The sequence below is a fragment of the Lutjanus erythropterus genome, chromosome 15 (assembly GCF_056507025.1).
Source record: "Lutjanus erythropterus isolate fLutEry1 chromosome 15, fLutEry1.hap2, whole genome shotgun sequence".
NCBI lineage: Eukaryota > Metazoa > Chordata > Actinopteri > Lutjaniformes > Lutjanidae > Lutjanus > Lutjanus erythropterus.
Window position 1 is genome coordinate 25,619,225 of NC_139331.1, and position 18,685 is coordinate 25,637,909.

Consider the following 18,685-nt stretch of genomic DNA (forward strand, 5'->3'; position numbering starts at 1 on the left):
TCCGACTTTCCAAGTTGGAAATCACACTTCAGGGTGTGTTCCAGTTAAAATTTTACATAAAATTTCACAAACTCTGAAAATCTGACCTCCCGGTTCAAATGGAACGCACCATTAGTCTGCAGACAGAACTTTGATCTGCAAACTAAGCAGCCATCAGCTTTGAGTTCTGTGAGAGCCTTCATTTTTGTATTGAGTATTTATTGAAATGTCTGATTTGACAGATTGTCAAAGCATTTAATTTGAATTCTCAGACAAAAATGCTCTATAAAAGTGAAAGCACATTTGTCGTTTTTTTTTTTTATTTTACTTCACTTGAAAAAAATAAGTGAACATTTGAAGAGTCAGAACTGTTCTTTGTTTTTGTTGTCATAGTGATGTCAGTTAGATTTGGTTCAGACAGAGCTGTGGAATATTAAATATGTCGTCGTCTTTGCTCACTACATCTGAGCCTGTCTTACCCTCAGGTGTACATAAACTACAGGTTATACAAGCTTCTTCTTATCTTGTAGATATCAGCCCTGAGAAGCAAGTAATTAACGGATATCAGTACTATAATATGCATCCGCATTATTTCCACTGGGAACTAGTACTGCACTGGTGTTTTGGAGTTTTCTTTAGTTAATATAATCATTACTTGATAAGGATATTTGTTTTTTTGGTTTGGACATTGCATTATTGGTTGTTATAAGTAAATAAACTGACAAGAAAATGCAGGAAGTGTTTGATATCCTTATATATGATATAATGTGCAACCCTGGTGATAGTTGACTCACATGGTCCATGAGCTCCCGCACCATGCCGTTCCACTGGCCCGTGCTCTCATCCAGCGCGCCGTACTTCCCGTCTTCCACTAATCGCACCTCATAGCGGAAGCCCAGGATGCCGGAGAGCTCCCTCAGCAGGTCGATGCAGTAGCCCTCGAAGCGGTCGTTGCCATACAGAGGCTTGTCCGACTTCTTAAACATCACGTAGGGCTCCTCCTGTACGGGGAAAACAAACTGGTGTAGAGGCACGTCTGAGAGTTTTTGTATGAGATATTGAGCTGTTTCTTTCTTCTTTTTTTTTTTTTTAAATCTGTGTGTATTTGTTGACTGTGTGCGTGTTTTCATTTGTTCTGTGTCTACCAGTATGGTGGATACACGCAGGGATTTGTTAGCCAGAGAGTCTGTGATGTTGGATGTCTTGCTTTTGTGAGTTTCTGTCATATTCAGACCGCTGGGAGGATCCCACGTTCCAATCTGTTGAAACAATTCAGTGTCAAGTTTATTTCACCTTGTCGTGACTACTGATGGGAAAAATAATGATTTGAAGCATCCAGACCCACACGTTCTTTTTTTTTTTTCTTTAGAGGGATTGTTTGGATTTTTTGGTGTGGGTTTGTATGAGGTACTGAGGTAGACAGTCAGTGTATTACTGACAGTAGATGGCAGTCGACACGCCCGCAGTTTGGAGAAGCAAAATGAGTCCAGGTATAGGAAGCTAAGCAATGTACTGCTGAAGGTTGGGCCAGGGTTGAGGGTTTGAGGAATAAATAATAAATTATACTGAATAATTTGCCCCTCTGATGAATATTAGTTTATGCCAGAGATTTACACAAGTTCACACCAGTTTTCTTTCATGCCTTTATTTTTGCATGGCCTCTAAAAGAAAATTGAAGGGGCAGATTTTACACATGCTGCACATTTTTATACATGCTGCACATTGCCAGAGGTTGTGATAATGAAAAGGACAAAAGGGTGTGAAAAGTTGTCATAAACATAAATGTCAGGTGAACCGTGATCCCAGGAGGACAAGAGAGCAATGATAAATGGGAGTCTACTGGGAAAATCAGGAGGGTTGGCAAGTATGTGTCAGCAGCAAAACTCATTTTAACATGTTTAAAAATATCAATATCAGTTTAAGTGTACACGGTATTTAGAATATTTTCACAGCTTTACTTTGCTTTTAGAGAGCGTTTTTTGGGAACCTCTGTTAAATAAGCCAAATATCACTCTCCTCACCAACCAAACTCCACTGGCAAAATCAGTAGTTTTACCCTGCAGAACATGGAGGGCTGGTCTACCGCTGCATCGATCGGTTAGTTTGTTCCTGTTACTGTGAGACTTTGCTGTTTTAAAGGGTTAGTTTAAAAAACCTTGTAAAGAAATCAATCATTTTATAACTGAATGGCATTGAATCAAATAGTGAAAAAAAGAAAGTATGATGGTGCATTTCCAAATAAAATTTTTAGGTTTAAGTTTTTTTTTTTTTTAAATCTGAGTCAACAATTTCAGCTAGGAACAACTAGGAAATAAGGCAAGCTGCTGCTTTTTTAAGTGGTTAAAATACGTTTTGCTGCTTCCTACACCTGTGCTCCCGCTGCTTCTCCAAACTGGGAGCGTGCCGGCCGTCATCTACTGAAGCTAACACCCTGACTATTGATAATATCTCATATAATCCCACTTCAAATAATCCAAACTATCCCTTTAAGACCCAGGTGCCACACAGCATCAACTATACTCGACGACACACCTTTTCCAGCCCCTCCTCCTTCAGACTGATGACGTCCAGGTCGAAATCTGTCCTGAGTCCGTTGGTCTTATTGAAGAGCACGCGTCCTGTCAAACCGTCCCAGTGAGCCTGCAGACAGAAGCATGCGGCGTAATAAACTTAAACCTTCAGCGCAGTCATTCCATTAACCTTAAGGTATCGTCTTTCTAAACAATATCAATCCAACCCGTTAACCGTAAAACTTTTTCCGTCCCAATTATGAATTCTGTCTGGCTCTCCCCTCACTGTCTATCTCAACAACATAACAAGAAACAATAAAGCAGCGAGGATAGAAGCAGGTTTGACAGGTAAGAGTTCATTATGCATGTGGTTCATTGTGCTTGAAGTTTCACTTCAAAGCCATTGGAGGAACAGACGGGCATGGAGAGCGATAGCAGACACAGGAGGGGGAGGAAGCGCCAGCTACTACAATGGCTCATTCCGAAAATTACCTGCAATGATACCATCCACAGAATGAAAGAGCTTTGTAGAACAAAGCAAATGGCTGACCCTGACTAGAGTTAAGGAGACACACAGACGCTTTGATATAGACACGGGTGGAGATGTGCACTGAGAAAAAGTGGGAGAAAGAGAATGAAACATCACATAAAAACACGTCGTTACTGTGGACAATGCAGTGATTATTTAGAGTACATTATCTTGATTACAGAGAGTGTTGAGATTAGGCAATAAACTTGTTAAGGATGTTTATACGGGATTTATCATGGTGATGCAAAGGAGAAAAGTCTGCACGCCGTGTGGCTCAGAATAAATGTTTTAATTTTCTTTTAGGAAATGTTCTTTTTCTTTTTTAAGGGAATGTTTGGTCTTTAAGATCCTCCTCAGGAAAATGGCAAAGACTTTAAAAAAAATACAAGATTATTGTGACCACGCCTGAAAACACATTTAATGAAAAATAATGAGAAAAATAACCAACGTATAGTTAGCAATTAAAGGAGAAATCTGTAATATGTCCTCAGAGATGAAGGAAACATGCTAAGTTGAAATACTTGCTTCTCAAAAAAGAAGTGACAACAACGCTTTAACTGCGCTGCCTTCTATTCAAATTTCTATTCTGGGCCGTAAATTCTTTTAGAAGGTGTAGATGTTTATAACGGTTAAACTGAGCAACATGTTAATCGTCTGGCGAGCAGAAGTCATGCAGTCACTGAACTCAAACTCCAGGCTGAACTTTACATTAACAGACAACTGACAGTTATAAACAGCTGATCAGCTTATAGTGTAGAACTCATCGCCGCTTTTTATTGTAAAATTTTAATGCTGTGCTTGTCTTGTGTTTGTGCAGTGTTCCTGCAGCCTGCATGAGCTTCCTTGAGTCTGAGGAGGAGGGGGTGGAGGGAAACAACACACTCAACCATAGATTGTATAATAAATAGGATTTAAATCTATTTAATGTACTGTCTATGGCTCCAACTCGCTATTTAGACTGCAGTACTTATTTCTGATGCACAAATTTACATACTGCTCCTTTAAGTTGATTGAATTTGAAAAGACAAGTTGAGGTCATTTTGTAATTATTCAAAACAAATAAATGTTTCAAGTCAAATAAAACTTGATACTTAAAAAAAAACATATTCAATAAGATGAAGATATTAAGTTGAACCAACCACTCTTCAACCACACTGACAAACATTACAAATAAATTTGATTTCCTTTTACATTTTGTCAGTTTGAAAAGTAATTTCTCCATTTTACAAGAAGAACTTACAGCTGCAGCTGCTCCTGGAGCTACTTTGTTCCAGAAAGACAATATGTGAAACTGCTCCCAGTGAATTTATCACGTTTTAAGGGTAAAGAGGATCAGACTAAATTCAATATCAACCTTCATTATCGTTTGTAATTTTCATTAATGTGAAAAGAAACAACCATGACTTATCTCTAAATGTATTAGACACACAGCAAGTTTTCATCACAACTTTTCATAAATCTATAAAAGAGAGGAGGAGAGTTTAATTTTCAGGGAATGCATACAGGGAAGTCTGCTAATATGTTTTAGACACTTAATTCAATGATTAATTCAACTCATTATTTCAAGTCAAAAGACTTGAAGAACTCATGTATATAAGTTCTGGAGTTTTCTCAAAACAAATCCTAGAAAGTTTAAATTTAATTAACTTAAATAAAACTTAAATATTTATGTTAAGTTACTGAGAAAAGATTGGTTGATTCCACTAAATTTCGGTGTGATTGTTTTATGCACTGTAGCGTTAAGGTTAATCACAATATTCCCATCTTCAGTCAGGTCTCTGTAGATCATAAGACAGAGGTCTATGTGTGAAAGAAAAATATATTACACCACATCAATGACTGACCTGTTTCATCAAATTACAGAAGGGGAGGGAATCTTTTATCATATCATAACTAGTGGGATTGTTCAGTCCAACTGTTGGTCTGTTTTAGATTGTCAATCCAAATCCTCTTAAGAGACACATAATCACGAACGTTGACTGCATGCATGAACAAACGTGCCTTTTAGAAGCTTTTTGGAGTTTTCTTTGCCTTTTGCCTGAGGAAGATTTTTTTTGGTTGAAACGTTGCCTTTAAAGACAGTGTGCTGAAAAAGAATCAAAATATTTATTTGGAGCTGACATTTCTCCTTTGTACCCTCCAGTGATATTTTTGTCTCACACCTGATTATTTTTGTCTGGATGAGCGCACACTTGGTCCCTCTTCTTTTATCACAATGATCACAAGACAAATAGTTTAAATGCAAACTAATTTTTCACTATTATTCACTATTATTCAACATCCTGAATTTGATACAGCATATTGTAGCTGGATGTTATGAATCAGTCCTCATCCTGAATGTAGCACATTCTGATTAAGACATGTGGGATAAACTGGTATTATTCTGGCTTTAGGAGTATTGTTTGGACATGTAAACAACAAATTCAGAACATGCATCTCAGTCAGAGTTTGTGACACACAGCCTCTTGCTTGTTTACAGTCTGCTCTATGCAGTAAACAAACCAACTAGACAACAGTTTGTAAAGATGGGGTCGAGATGCGTGCACAAAACAAAAGGCCACATTTCTGGTTGGACGGTGAAACACGCCTACTTTTAAATATTCCGAAACTTGTGGATATCAACAGGTTTCTGGATGTGTGCAAATATCACAATGTCGCCTTTTCAAGAGGATGAATACATGAATGAAAGAGGGAGGCTGTGTTTGCACGGCAGTTCACCAATGATGGAAAACTTTGAAGAAATCCTATTTTGAAGCCAGAATACTATGTGCATGTAAACGTAATCAATGACGGAAAATATAAGTTCACACAAAGTGCTGCAGTGATTTACAAAGGAAATGCTTGCAAAGAAATGATTGCAAAAGCTGCAACAATTAGTCGATTAATTAATAAGTTGATCAAAAGAAAATTAGCTGCCAACTACTTTGATAATCGAATAATTATTTCAGTCATATTTCGAGCAAAAATGTCAAACATTTGCTGGTTCTAGATTCTTAAATGTCAGGATTTTCTGATTTTCTTTTGGTTTTGGACTGTTGGTTGGACAAAATAAGACGTCACTTTTTTTTTTAACCATTTATAGACTAAATGATGAATCAACTAATCTTGATAATAATCGATAATGAAAATAAAGACTAATCAATACAACATGAGCAAACTACAGTGTTCAGCAGCTTCCATGTGTCAGAGGTCAAGGCAGGGTTCACACTGATAGCACTGATGACCTTGTACCTCTTTGATGAGGCTGATGAAACGCCCCCCGAAGCGCCACGGCTTGTGGCGATTACACTGCAGAGAGCTGACGGTGATCTGCTGAGACTGCTGCACCGCCACCGCGACCACATGCACGGCGTCGTACATCAGCGCCGCATCCGTCTGCAAAACAGGAGGGTAATATCATTAGACATTTTTATAACACCTGCCAATACATCTGTCCACATGACCTTTTAATCGGCCCATTTGTTCACCTGCGCAGGAACGTAAGAAACTGTGTGAAGTCTCGGGTGACTTGCTTTTACTCTTTAGTCAGGACAAGAGAACATAAATTAGGAGTAATGCCAGCAGTAAATGCCCCGCACAAATGGCACAGTGTCTCAGCGTGTTAGTAAAAATACCCGACCACTGTCTGAGGCAATGAGAAAGCTCCGCCAGGGAGAGTCTCTCAGTGGACGGCCGGCCTGTCACTGTGAAGACTAATGGCTCCTGATGGGTGTGCCTGTTCTCCAGAAAAAGGGAACGCAAAACAGGCGCCAGTGCAGACGGGACATCTCTGACTGGCAGACATGGTGTAACACGCTAACCACACCGCACAAAGCAGAGCTGATATTGCATTGAAAAGCGTGGACGAAAGCCATCCATATGGTATGGTGCTGCCAATAACATACACATTTTTGGCTTTTTACAGTCACACAATACATCCACGACTAAAAGAGTGCAGATCGTAGCCAGGAAACAGATGGTGAAGCACCTACTGCAATGCCACCATAACTGCCAGATGCAACCAGCAGAGATTTGCAGAGATCTGCCAACATTAACATGACTCTTACATACACTGTCCTGATCTAAAACAAAATTTCAAGCTGAGGCAGTTGATGACCTGCGACGACTAGAGACAGAAACAGAACAGTCAAAACTAGAATAACTGCCTCACAGCTGTATGTCTCTACGAACCAGTTAGTTAGTTAACATCCATGTCTGTCCAGAATCATATGATATATGTAGTGAAGGAATTTAATATGGAACTTACCACTATACTGACCTGTAACTTTTAAGGAATTTAACCATGTATTAAGTGTATTCTTTGGTAAAATGGAAGTTCTTACTATACATGTTTGAGTCCAGTGAATAAATTCCAGTGAGAAACATGCCGTCTTCACCTGGAGACTATTTTTACACAGGAGCTGAATATTATGATGTCACAGTGAAGCTGAACTTTGACCTTTTGGATATAAAATGTCATCACCTCGTCATTTTATCCTATCTGAGATTTGTGTGTAATGTAATTAGCGTATGAAATCTTTAGCAATGGTCGACAATGTGTTTAGTGAGGTCACCGTGACCTTGACCTTCAACCACCAAAATGACTTAATCTTGGAGTCTTCAGTGCATGGATAATAAAATCTGGATGCATTCTGGGACATGTAGTTTATGGACACTGAATTTCTGTAATGCAGCATAGAGTTTTATTGCACACATTATACTCTTTGCAACAGTTTGACACAAGAGTTTTAAGGTAACAAAAGCCTAAAAATATTTAATATTTATTTTATTATGTTGTTTTGGTCTATTATGTGACAAAAAAAACATTACAAAAATTGTTTAACCAACAGGTGTCATGGTGACCATAGAGCGGTTCCCAGTGGTTCCCAAACTTTTTTCTGACATGCCCCCTTTAGAAGCTGAAAAAAGTTCATAATCCCCCTAACCAGAATAATTACTATCACACATTAACCATATTTGGGGATGCAACAAATAATAAAAAAAGATTTAAATTGATTTTAAGTGAAATAAAGCTTAGCATGATAGCACTAGAGCACTTGTTTGTTTATCTCTCTGACATAAATCATATTCATTTAGCTTCATTTCTGCCCTGGTCATGCACACAGGGGGGTCCACCCCCCCTAGTTTGGGAACCACTGCTATAGAGTGATGTAACCCCAGTAATAAGTCATCAAAGGCAGCAAACGCTTGAGCTGAAATGTCTCAGTCTGACATGCTGAGATTTATCTTCACCGCTCTGCCTGGCACACATGAACTCCCTTCACGCCGTCTGTCCTTACAGTTTGAGACACTCCACATTTACTCAGGTCAACACATTAGAGCTCAGCCCAGATCCTCTTTTCCATGGTCCCTCACAGGCTGAAATACACTGTGGTGATCTTATTTGACAAGTCCTGGGTGACCGACCTGTGAGCGAGTATGAAAAATGACTTTGAGACCACAAAGTATCTGCAGCTATATAGGGTCTTAGTGAATGTGCAGGGCTGTCAGAGAGAATGAGGGGGTCTCCAGTGCAGCTAGGCGCACAGCTGGAGACCACTGAGCTGCTGTTTCAGCTCATATCAGCTCCCTATGTTGCCTCTATAGGTGCACTGGAGCATCCACGACATCCATGTGGGAGGAAAAGAAATGCATGAAGGGCCTGGGAGGGGCAGAAATTATGCTACATGCACAATTTATACAACCCTTATTTATGGTGGCAGGTCAATTACAGAAATAAATCTGACTTCCAACAGCAAGAAAAGAGAAAAGTCAAGATAGAGAGGAGGGGAAGGAATGGGCAGATTGTCAGTTTTTAGCTTGTCCCCGAGTTCTCCTGTGCTTTTGGAGTTGGTGACTGCTGATGTCAAAGGCAGCAGCAGATCAGAGGATGGGAAACCCATCTCTCCACTCTTTCATCCCCACTGCTTCTCCGAGAAAGGGAACAGCTAGTGCCATATCTGCTCTCCCAGTGCTGGCCAAGTATGTGTGTGTGTGTGGGTGTGTGCGCTTGTGCGCTAGTGTTGTGGTGTTCATGGCAAATGCTGATTAGGAAAAGAGTCTGCCATTCTGCTAATCTAATTTCTTGAACAGTGGGGAGGAGCTCTATACACAGTCAATATCCAAACACTATTTTCTCCACTGAAGGGAAAGTTCATCATGTCCTATCATCCAATTAATGTGTTACCAACTTGGCTGCAGATCCCGCGGAGGAAGGAGGGGACATGTCAACCCAACTTCTAAAAAATGGTGAAGTTGTTCCCCTCAAAAAGCAATTTCTGAAGAAAGTATGTAATCGTAAATAAATATATATAGATAATGGAAGCCTACTTTCAAAATAATTCACACATAAACACTCCCTGCTCAGTGGTATATCTCTTTCATCTGGTGAAAAAAGCGCTGTAGTGCTGGACCTGTCAGTGCCTTTTGTTTGTAGAAAACACAACATCACAGGTTAGTTAATGATGTTACTGTGTGAATGACAGGCATGCTGATTGTGCCTGTAGATTGAAGGGAATCAGAAATGAGTCTCAATGATGGTGGAACAAAAGTTTCTACAGTGAAAAAATATGCCCCTTCTATAAAACACCTGTTTTTTGAATGGAGTTTGGTTTAACAATCTGAGCCCAAGACTGAGGAGGCAGAGGGTATTTTAATGTTGTAATATCAAAAATTCTCAAAGAAAGTTAACTGCTAATGCCATATATGCCCTCCTAGCGCAGGCAGTGTGTGTGTGTGTGTGTACGTGGGTGTGCGTGCTATTATTGTGGTGTTCATGACAAATGCTGATTATGAAGAGAGTCTCATTCTTCTAATCTAATTTCTTGAACAGTGGGGAGGAGCTCTATACACAGTCAATATCCAAGCATTGTTTTCTCCACTGAAGGGAAAGTTCATCACATCCTATCATCCAATTATTGTGTTATGATCTTGGGCGCAGATAACAGGGAGGATGGAGGAGACACGTCAAACCCAACTTCTAAAATAGATCCCCCTCGATAAATTATCTCTAAATAAATTATGTAATTGACAATACATAATTAATCGAGGCCGGCTCTATTTTTGAAACAATTCATATGTAAGAACTTCCTGCTCGGGGGTAGAACACTTTTGTCTGGTGAAAACAAGCGCTGTAGTGCTGGGCCAGTCAATATGCGTACTGTACGTCAGTGGCAAACACTTCATCACAGGTTAGTTAACGATGTTACTAAGTTAACGAAATGTGTGCTGATTGCGCCTGTGGAACTTTTGCTGTGAAAAATATGTCCCCACCAAATGGAGTTTGGTTTAACATTCTACCCACTTTAAAGAACACAGGAACATAAATTAAGCTAATAACGAACTTTAAAACAGCATAAAGAGACGTGGGGATAAAATCGTCCTAATCAAACTATATACTAAGACATGCAGCTGGATTGAATTCAGCCTTATTTTATTTGTTTTGCAGACGTGTTTTCAGAAAACAGCTCAATCTGATTTTTAGAAAAGTTCTAATAATCACATTCAGTTTCATTCCACTTCAAAAGTACACGATGCATTTTGAATTTATTTATTCATAACACATTCACTTTGGAGATGATTATAGTTTGACTATGACATGGTGGAATTCATGCAATTCAAATAAAATCTGCCTTCTACCAATCTTTCTTTTACATTTTAGTATTGCTTTTGACCTTTTAACTTTCCTCCAGCAACCTTGAGTTCTTCCCTTCCAAAATCAATCAATATCACATCCCTATTCTTCTATTTACAAACTCTTTATTCATCTAGGTCAAATGCCGTGCATGCTGTACGCATAGCATTTTTCAATATATCATTATACATATTAATATTCTGTGAAAAACACTTCTGGGGAAAAAAAAACCTGACAACTTATCTGCTAAAAACCTCTAACAATACGTTCACCCAAGGGTCTGGTTCTGCTCAAAGTTTCTGCCTGTTAAAAGTTTTTCCTCGCCACTTTTGCTTTAGTGCTTGCTCTTGGAGGGAAGTGTTGGATAAATAATATAATAAAGACTACGGTCTAGACCTGCTCTATATGAAATGCGCCCTGAGATAATCTCTGTTATATAACGTAGGAAGTGGAGTTAAGGCTGACATGTTTTGTACTTTGTTTGGCTCACAGTAAAAGTTCACATAAAAGTTCATGTAATAAGCAGAAACTGTAATGCATCCACTGTGGTGAAAATAAAATTGACTTGGCATGAAAACAGATACAATTTGAAAGTCCTGCTTGGAAGTTTATTTTACTTTTCATACTGAATTATGCCTGTGTATAAAATCCAGCTGGGACGCTGTAGTACAGTCTGTCCAGGGTGAACGCTGCCTCCCATTCAATGTCAGCTGGGACTGGTTCTGGTCACATTTGACCCTCACAAGAACAAACCAGTTTAGCTAATGGATGGATCGATGTTTTGAATATTTTAGCACAACCTTGATGTGTGACAGAAGGTTGATAATTTGAGATTTTTGTAAATGACAGAGACTACTTTATAAAAGCAATATAATTTTGGGATTGTGTCTGTGAAATTTGTGTAAAATAGGTTAGTTAACATCTGGCTACACAAATATGTAAAGACAAAGTGACTCAGGAACGACCAGGTCGTATTGGCAAAATAGGTGTCAACAGAGTGAGCTGACATTACGTTCATAAGCTCTGATCTCTGATGTATTTTTATAATTTCCTCGTCATTATGTCTGCTATTTCAGTCTCTGTTATAAGCTGTTATCACAGGACGCAGCTGACAGGGAATAACAAGCTAAATAATAAAAGAAAGTCTCAAGACCAAATTACCAGCTAGATTTGCCAACAGCTAGTTCCAGCAAACATCTAATTGCAATCATTTGCAAAAACTTTTTGAACTATATTCAGTTGAAAACAGTACAAAAACAAAATATTTAATGTTCAATCTGGTAAACTTTATTGTTTTTGGTAAATATACACCCATTCAGGAATTAATGCCTGCATCATGCTCCAAAACAGTTGGGACAGGGTCATGTTTACCACTGTGTTACATCACCTTTTTCTTTTTTTTCAACTCCAAGTAAGCGTTTAGGAAACGAGGTCACTAATTGTGGAAGTTTTGAAAGTGAAATTCTTTCTCATTCTTGCATAACGGTCCAGGTTCTCTGTTTTCTGATTTTGCAATTCATAATGTACCACACATTTTCAGTGGGAAACAGGTCTGGACTGCAGGCAGGTCAGTCTAGTACCTGAACTCTTTTACTTCAAAGCCAGGCTGTTGTAGCACATGCAGAATGTGTCTTGACACCGTCTGCCTGAAATAAGCGGGGACGTCCCAGAAAAAGACGTCATCTGGATGGCAGCATGTGTTGCTCCAAGTCCTGTATGAACCTTTCAGCATTAATGGAGCCTTCACTGTTGTCACAGTTACCCATGATTCCATGGGCACGAACACACCCCCACACCATCACAAAAGCTGGCTTTTGAGGGTGACACTGGTGACAGTCTGGATGGTAAACCTCAACCCATCCATGATCGTGAATGACCGAGCCTTTATTTGTTACGGTTGTCCCAACTTTTTTGTAACTCATTGCAGCCATAAAGTTTGTCAATCTGAATGTTAAATATCTTGTCTTTGTATTACGCTCAACTGAAGAAGCCAAAAAGTTGAAGGATTTGCAAATCATTGCATTCTGGTTTTTATTTTGTGATTGGGGCTGTGGTTAAAGGCCTGCAGTGTTGTTGTACTGTTGTACTCTATCAGCACTCATACAGTGCCTCTTGACGAATCAGATTACTTGGTCGGAACTAAATATTGTATGAGATGATTTATATATGTATGCAGTATCCTGTTTCACTTTGAAAAATAGTTATAACATGCTACAATGACAATTTTATAGAGTGATGCAGTGACAATATATCTATGCTTCATCAGCAGCAGTGTAAAGAGCTTTTTATGTAACATTAGAGACAGGAATTTGTTTTATGTAGCCTAAAGATCGATTTGGCTACAAGATATGTCGGTTTATTTGAGAACAGGAGTTTATTAGATGTTTTAGAGCACAGACACAGCTGTGAGTGCTGCTGTGTTTGCACTCTGAGGACAAACTACTCCACCGAATCCCCCATCAGCCTCTTTGTTTGAATGATTTATGCCATTCTATTAGCTTCTCCTCAGACTTAACAACCTTTCCTGGAAATATTTCCTCCATCTTTAAACTTTTGATTGCCGTGATATATCAAATATTGTCTGGCTCAAATGATTTATATGGCAAAGATCTTTTCCCTACCTGCCTCTAGAGCAGAACAATTCCTGAAAATCCCTTTGTGATGGAAACAGAAAGAGGCTGGCATCAAGTGGAAGAAGGAGAGATCAAGGGGGGAGAAAAACGTGAAATGATGGCTCACAGCTCTGGCAGATTGCATTCAATTTAAAAACAATCCAAGAGCGATCTTGATATTTATTTCAGAGCCAAGTGCGGATCCTTTGGGTTGTTTTAAGTGCTTTAAGTGAAACCAATCTCAAACCCCCGGGGGCACTCAGACAGAGAGGCGAAAGGGTTTCGAACAAAATGCCCAAAACTCTTGTTGGCTTGGCTTTTTCACCTCACTCTGCCTGTCTCTCTCAGTCAAACTCCCACATAACCATCTGAAATCACACAGCCTCCTTCTGCTTCAATTATGGTCCAGGGGCTTGCAGATTCTATCTTAAGTGCCTGGTAACCATGGTAATTAGGGTTAGGACCTGATTTAGGAAAAAAATACAAATCAACAGCTCCTGCGTCAATGTTCCTGTCCTAACTGAAGATAAGAAAAGTTTAGGCCTGTTCCACAAGCAAGCAACTCCCCAAAATCTTAAATAAACTCTCCTAACTTTTGCTGCCCTAAATTTTAGTTTTCCTCCTATAAGTAGCTAACTTACTAACTAGCCAGCTAACATTAGTGCAATCAGTAGTGTTTGCTAACAGCAACTAATGATAGTGTTCACTAAACGTAGCTAACAGCACTGTTAACAATAAGTAATGGGAGTGTTTGCTAACAGTAACTAGCAGTTGTGTTCACTAACAGTAACCAACAGTAGCATATTTGTTAACAGTAACTAACACTTGTTAGAAGTAGCTAATAGTAGTGTTTGTTAGAAGTAGCTAATAGTCGTGTTTGCTAACAGTAGTGTTTGTTAGAAGTAACTAACAGTAGTATTTGTTAGAAGTAGCCAATAGTGGTGTCTGCTAACAGTAACTAACAGTAGTATTTGTTAGCAGTAGCTGATAATAGTGTTGGCTAACAGTAACTAACGGTGGATAATCGTAGTGTTAAGGTTTTTGGTAGTGTTTAAGTTTTTTGCTCCATTTTTGCATTTTTTGTTTCAGCTCACAGTTTAGCTTTCAGTAGTATTTATTAACACTAGTTAATAGTAGTCTTCACTAACAATCGTTAACAGTAGTGCTTGCTAACAATAGCTTACTGCAGTGTTGGCTAACAGTAACTAACAGTAGTGTTCGGTAAGGCCGGAGATATATTTGCTGTTTAACCACACATTTGTGTTTTCATACGTGTAGCGTTAATTTCTGAGGATGTGCTCAGAGGCAGCCATGACGCGTAGGGTTGCATATGCGAACATGCAGTTAAAAGCAAGTATATCTTCAGCCTAACAGTAGTGTTCATTAAGAGTAGCTCGCAGTAGTGTTCGCTAACTGTAAATAATGGCAGTGTTTGCTAACAGTAGCTAACAGCAGGGTTCTCTAACATGTTTAATCCATATGTTTACTCTTTCATTGCTTTTACACAATGGATGCTGGGATACATTAGAGACTGTGTCTGCTATATCAGCTGACTCTTTCATTTATCTCCATCCATGTTTCAGTTTAAAAAAAAAACAATGGTTATTAAGTTGTTTAGCTTGGTGAGATGAGAAGCAGTATCGGTTGCTTAGTAACAGACATAAAGTTGATAAGGAATGTTGGGTTGAGTATTTAGGCTGAGACTTTTGATTGGAAGTTTCTGTAATACAGCCTGTAATGACTCAGATTTTTTCCACGTCTTGTATCTTCCTCTCCAGCCTCTCATGTCTTGCTTCACCTGTGCATTTTCCCTCTGTCATAAACACGATACGTGAGGACCATACAAACATTAACACACATGCAGAAACCAATTAGCAAGCTGTCTGTACAGCACACACACGACCAGGAACACAATCAGACGCAGTGACAAACCTCGACTTGCAAGCTTCCCAGAGGCATGCCTCATTTGTCGGGAGTTGCATGCAGTTTCCTCATTTAGAACAGGTGAACTGCAAACTCTACTGAGTTGCCTGCTGAGTGTATGTCTATGTGTGTCAGTGTGTGTGTGTGCGTGTGTTTACACAAATATATTCCTTTCCTCGGCATCAGTATTCACACCAGCTCTCCACCTGTGCATAATTCCATAATTCCTCTGATAATGTTGCACCCTGAAAAACGACATCTCCCTTTCTCTTCTCACCTCTTCTCAATCAGTCATCCTCCTCCCAGAATTCCTCTAAAAAAAACACACATACACCCACACTACTACCCGTGTGGTGACGGACGTGTGCTGTGGCTGCTTGTGTACAGTGGAACTCCACTGTTTATACATATCATATACATCTGATTAGCCCTAATGAGATTAGCACTGACCTGTTACTCACCATGCATCACTGGGCTGCAGCTGCCAGCCACAGAGCAACAACACACACTCTTGCACTAAGTAACACACACACACACACACACACACACACACACATACCGGCAGCATTGCCATCAGCATCGGAGTCACAATGTCAGCGGGAGAGAGAGAAGCTCATTGTTTTCTTGAAGCTGAAGTCACTCTGCCCTCAGATCACAGACAGACCCATGGGGTTTGATGATTTGATAGAAGAAGGAGGTAATTATTCATTTCATTCCATAGTTTATATGTATTTGTGCTGCCTCGCTGCACAGTCGGCGCAAGTATTTGAGTCACGATTTCTGCTGTCAGGGAAATTACTGCGTTCCAAAACTTTTTGATTTTTAGCAATTAAATCTTCACTAGTTGAGCAGTTTTTTTCTGTAAACAATATGCCATGATTTAGAATTTCTACTTCAATCAAACACACCCAATTTCACTCAATCTAACCCCCCCACTGAGTGAGGTACCGTTTTATCTGTTCGTTTTATCTGCCAGGATCAAATTCCCATGAGGAGTATGGACACTGGTGGGAAATGTCTGTACATAATTAGTGATGAATTTCAATTTGAGCAAGAAATATTTCTTCCTAAAGAGCAGCCAGTTCATAGATGTAGAAACGTAGATACTGCATTCACAGTTTGACATGCGTCTCCCTGTCAGCCACACTGGAGTGGACAATATCCACTTGTAAATGGGGATGAAACTATAATAACAAGCAACTAGGCAGATTTACAACAATTCACAAAAACTGAAATTCTAAATAATTTACACTTGATGTTGGTCGGAGTCCATGTTCGAGTGGAAGTCGTGGTTATTCAGAAGGTTCATGTTTGCCACCTCTTTTTAAGAGACATAAAAGCTTCAAATTTGGGCTAAGGTTATGTTAACCACAGATATTATTTAAGTCATCCAACTAAAAACCTGTTCAAAATACCCGTTGACTTTGAGATGAGGGACATTGAGGTGCTAATAAGCTAAATCATTTATGGGTTTTAGGACTCATTCCTGCAGCACTTTATCAAGTTAACATCTCAACTTCATATTCAACAGACAGATGTAAGTGTGGTATCAATCTTATCATTTAGTTCTTTAGTTGGCCTATTCCTTTTAAGTCCAAGTACACCATAAAATGTGTATTTCAGTAGTAGCTGAAGTCATGTCATGTTCTGAATGAGTCCCATTCAGATTTCTGCTTTAGTGATGCTTTTGTAGATTATAACAACTTGAAATTACACCCTGTTCCTGTAACCTTATTTCAGTAAAAGCACATGATTTAGGTTTCTCTTAGCATTGTGCGTTTTTCCAGATTTTAGCCCCTGCAGTTGAGCTGCCATTTTGACTCATAAAGAAGGTTAAGTCCACTGCAAGACAAAATATTATTTTATGATAAAATAACATATCATGTTAGATATAAAATGGTCCAATTGGCTAAATTGTGTTGTTTTTTTAAACTCACTTTAGCAGTTATTTTCATTATTATTAATAACAAACTGAAATAATGCACTATATAAAAATAATTCTCCTCCAGAAACCATAGTATTAGATTGTTAAGGAGCCGTATTTTACTTTTGGGTAAAGCAAATTATCAAGTTGGAAAATTAGAAACTTATAGCCTTAAATTTAGGCTGCAGTAATGCACACTGTTGATTTGAAAGCAGTCAGATTAAGTATATCTGACTTAAAGGAATTGAACAATTTGAAGTCATTTTTTAATTTGGTCCAACAATTCTCTTTTTTCAGTGCAGCGTGCAGATGTTTCTGATGCCTAAAAACTGTTAAAGTTATGTTTTGTCTCCTTTTAGCGCTACTGTAATTAAATTAAACTGTAGCCTAATGTAAAATGTAATAATGTATTTCTGGCACAGTGTATTACGTGAGACAAACTGAGTCAGTACACTGAGAATTGTGCAGACTTTCACTTCTAACACAAAAATGAAAGGACAACAGTTGAAAAATACTGAAATGTGATTTATGGGGCATATTACGGCTGGTTCAGGCCTCCCAGCAGTGGAAGGGAGTGCAGGCAGCGTCTGATCATTTTGGTGGGAGAAAAAACCCCCGGGTGACTGCAGCTCAGTGTAGTGCCATCTCTCTCCCTGTCCCTAACTTTTCCACTCTGTCTTTCTTTCTGACCGCCTGTGTTCTGCCCCAGTCCCTCCACAGTCCCTCCTCCCTTCACTTCTATCTCTTCCGCCCCCTTTCATCCTTTTGTCTTTCTTCCAGTGTCTTCCCTTTCCCTTCCCCGCTCGCTCTCTACAGTATTTCACTGAGCTGTGCGTCAGCGTTGCCCAGATTGTGGGTATATGGGGGGCTTTGCCAGTGCTGTCACTGTCATTTTTCCTATTTTTCTTTTGTGCGTTGGAGGTTTAATCCCTTTCTCACATTGCATTTCCACATGCTGAGGCAACAGAGCAGAGTTGCTGCATTTTTTTTTTTTAAAAACGAGGTTTTTGTCACAGGGAAGTAAGACCGGCTTCTTCAGACGAGGACCCCTGGGTAACTGATCCATTGATGGTACTGGATTTATGTGAAAGCGCATTCATGGTTTTATTGTAGATTTAAGCACACTTTAAAGGGGGATAAAGAACTACACTGCAGAGGTTTTTGGTTTAAAAAGGAAGGGTCCTGTGGGAGTCATGAGAAAGTGAGCAGGACTGTTTGATGTATGTCTATATACATTTACTCAATATTGATGTAATGTTATTAAAGCACCCTTATCTTATCAAATACTGACACATCCACTCTGACCTCACTTTGTACTTTTATCATAAGTTTTTGTTACAAGAATGAAATGTCTCATCCCTCTAACCTGGTTTTTATCCAGTAATGCCAAAGAGAGACAGTGACCTCACTGAACGTTAGAAACAAACTCTTTGTTTATATAGCTAAATGGGAGAATCAGTTCAAACATGCACAGACTGCTCATGCTAACTACCTAGTCTCTCTTCTATTTGTTCCAAACAAACCACTGCTGCTGCTGCTGCCAGAAACATTCTTGCACACCAGATATTCACTATAAAATCTGTCTAATTTTAGGTG

The 18,685-nt window shown here is 39.2% G+C and overlaps 1 protein-coding gene across 2 annotated transcripts in view; it reads right to left on the reverse strand.

The window, feature by feature from the left end:
* Positions 1–18,685, reverse strand: part of LOC146314506 (glutamate receptor ionotropic, kainate 2-like) — a 114,309-nt gene that overhangs the window by 26,480 nt on the left and 69,144 nt on the right. For both annotated transcript variants that reach the window (XM_084736883.1, XM_084736882.1), the window contains exons 7-10: positions 6,250–6,393; positions 2,512–2,619; positions 1,125–1,238; positions 774–980 (exon numbers count right to left, since the gene is read on the reverse strand). In XM_084736883.1, the coding sequence (XP_084593009.1) occupies positions 774–980; positions 1,125–1,238; positions 2,512–2,619; positions 6,250–6,393 (573 nt within the window). The remainder of the gene's footprint in view (positions 1–773; positions 981–1,124; positions 1,239–2,511; positions 2,620–6,249; positions 6,394–18,685) is intronic.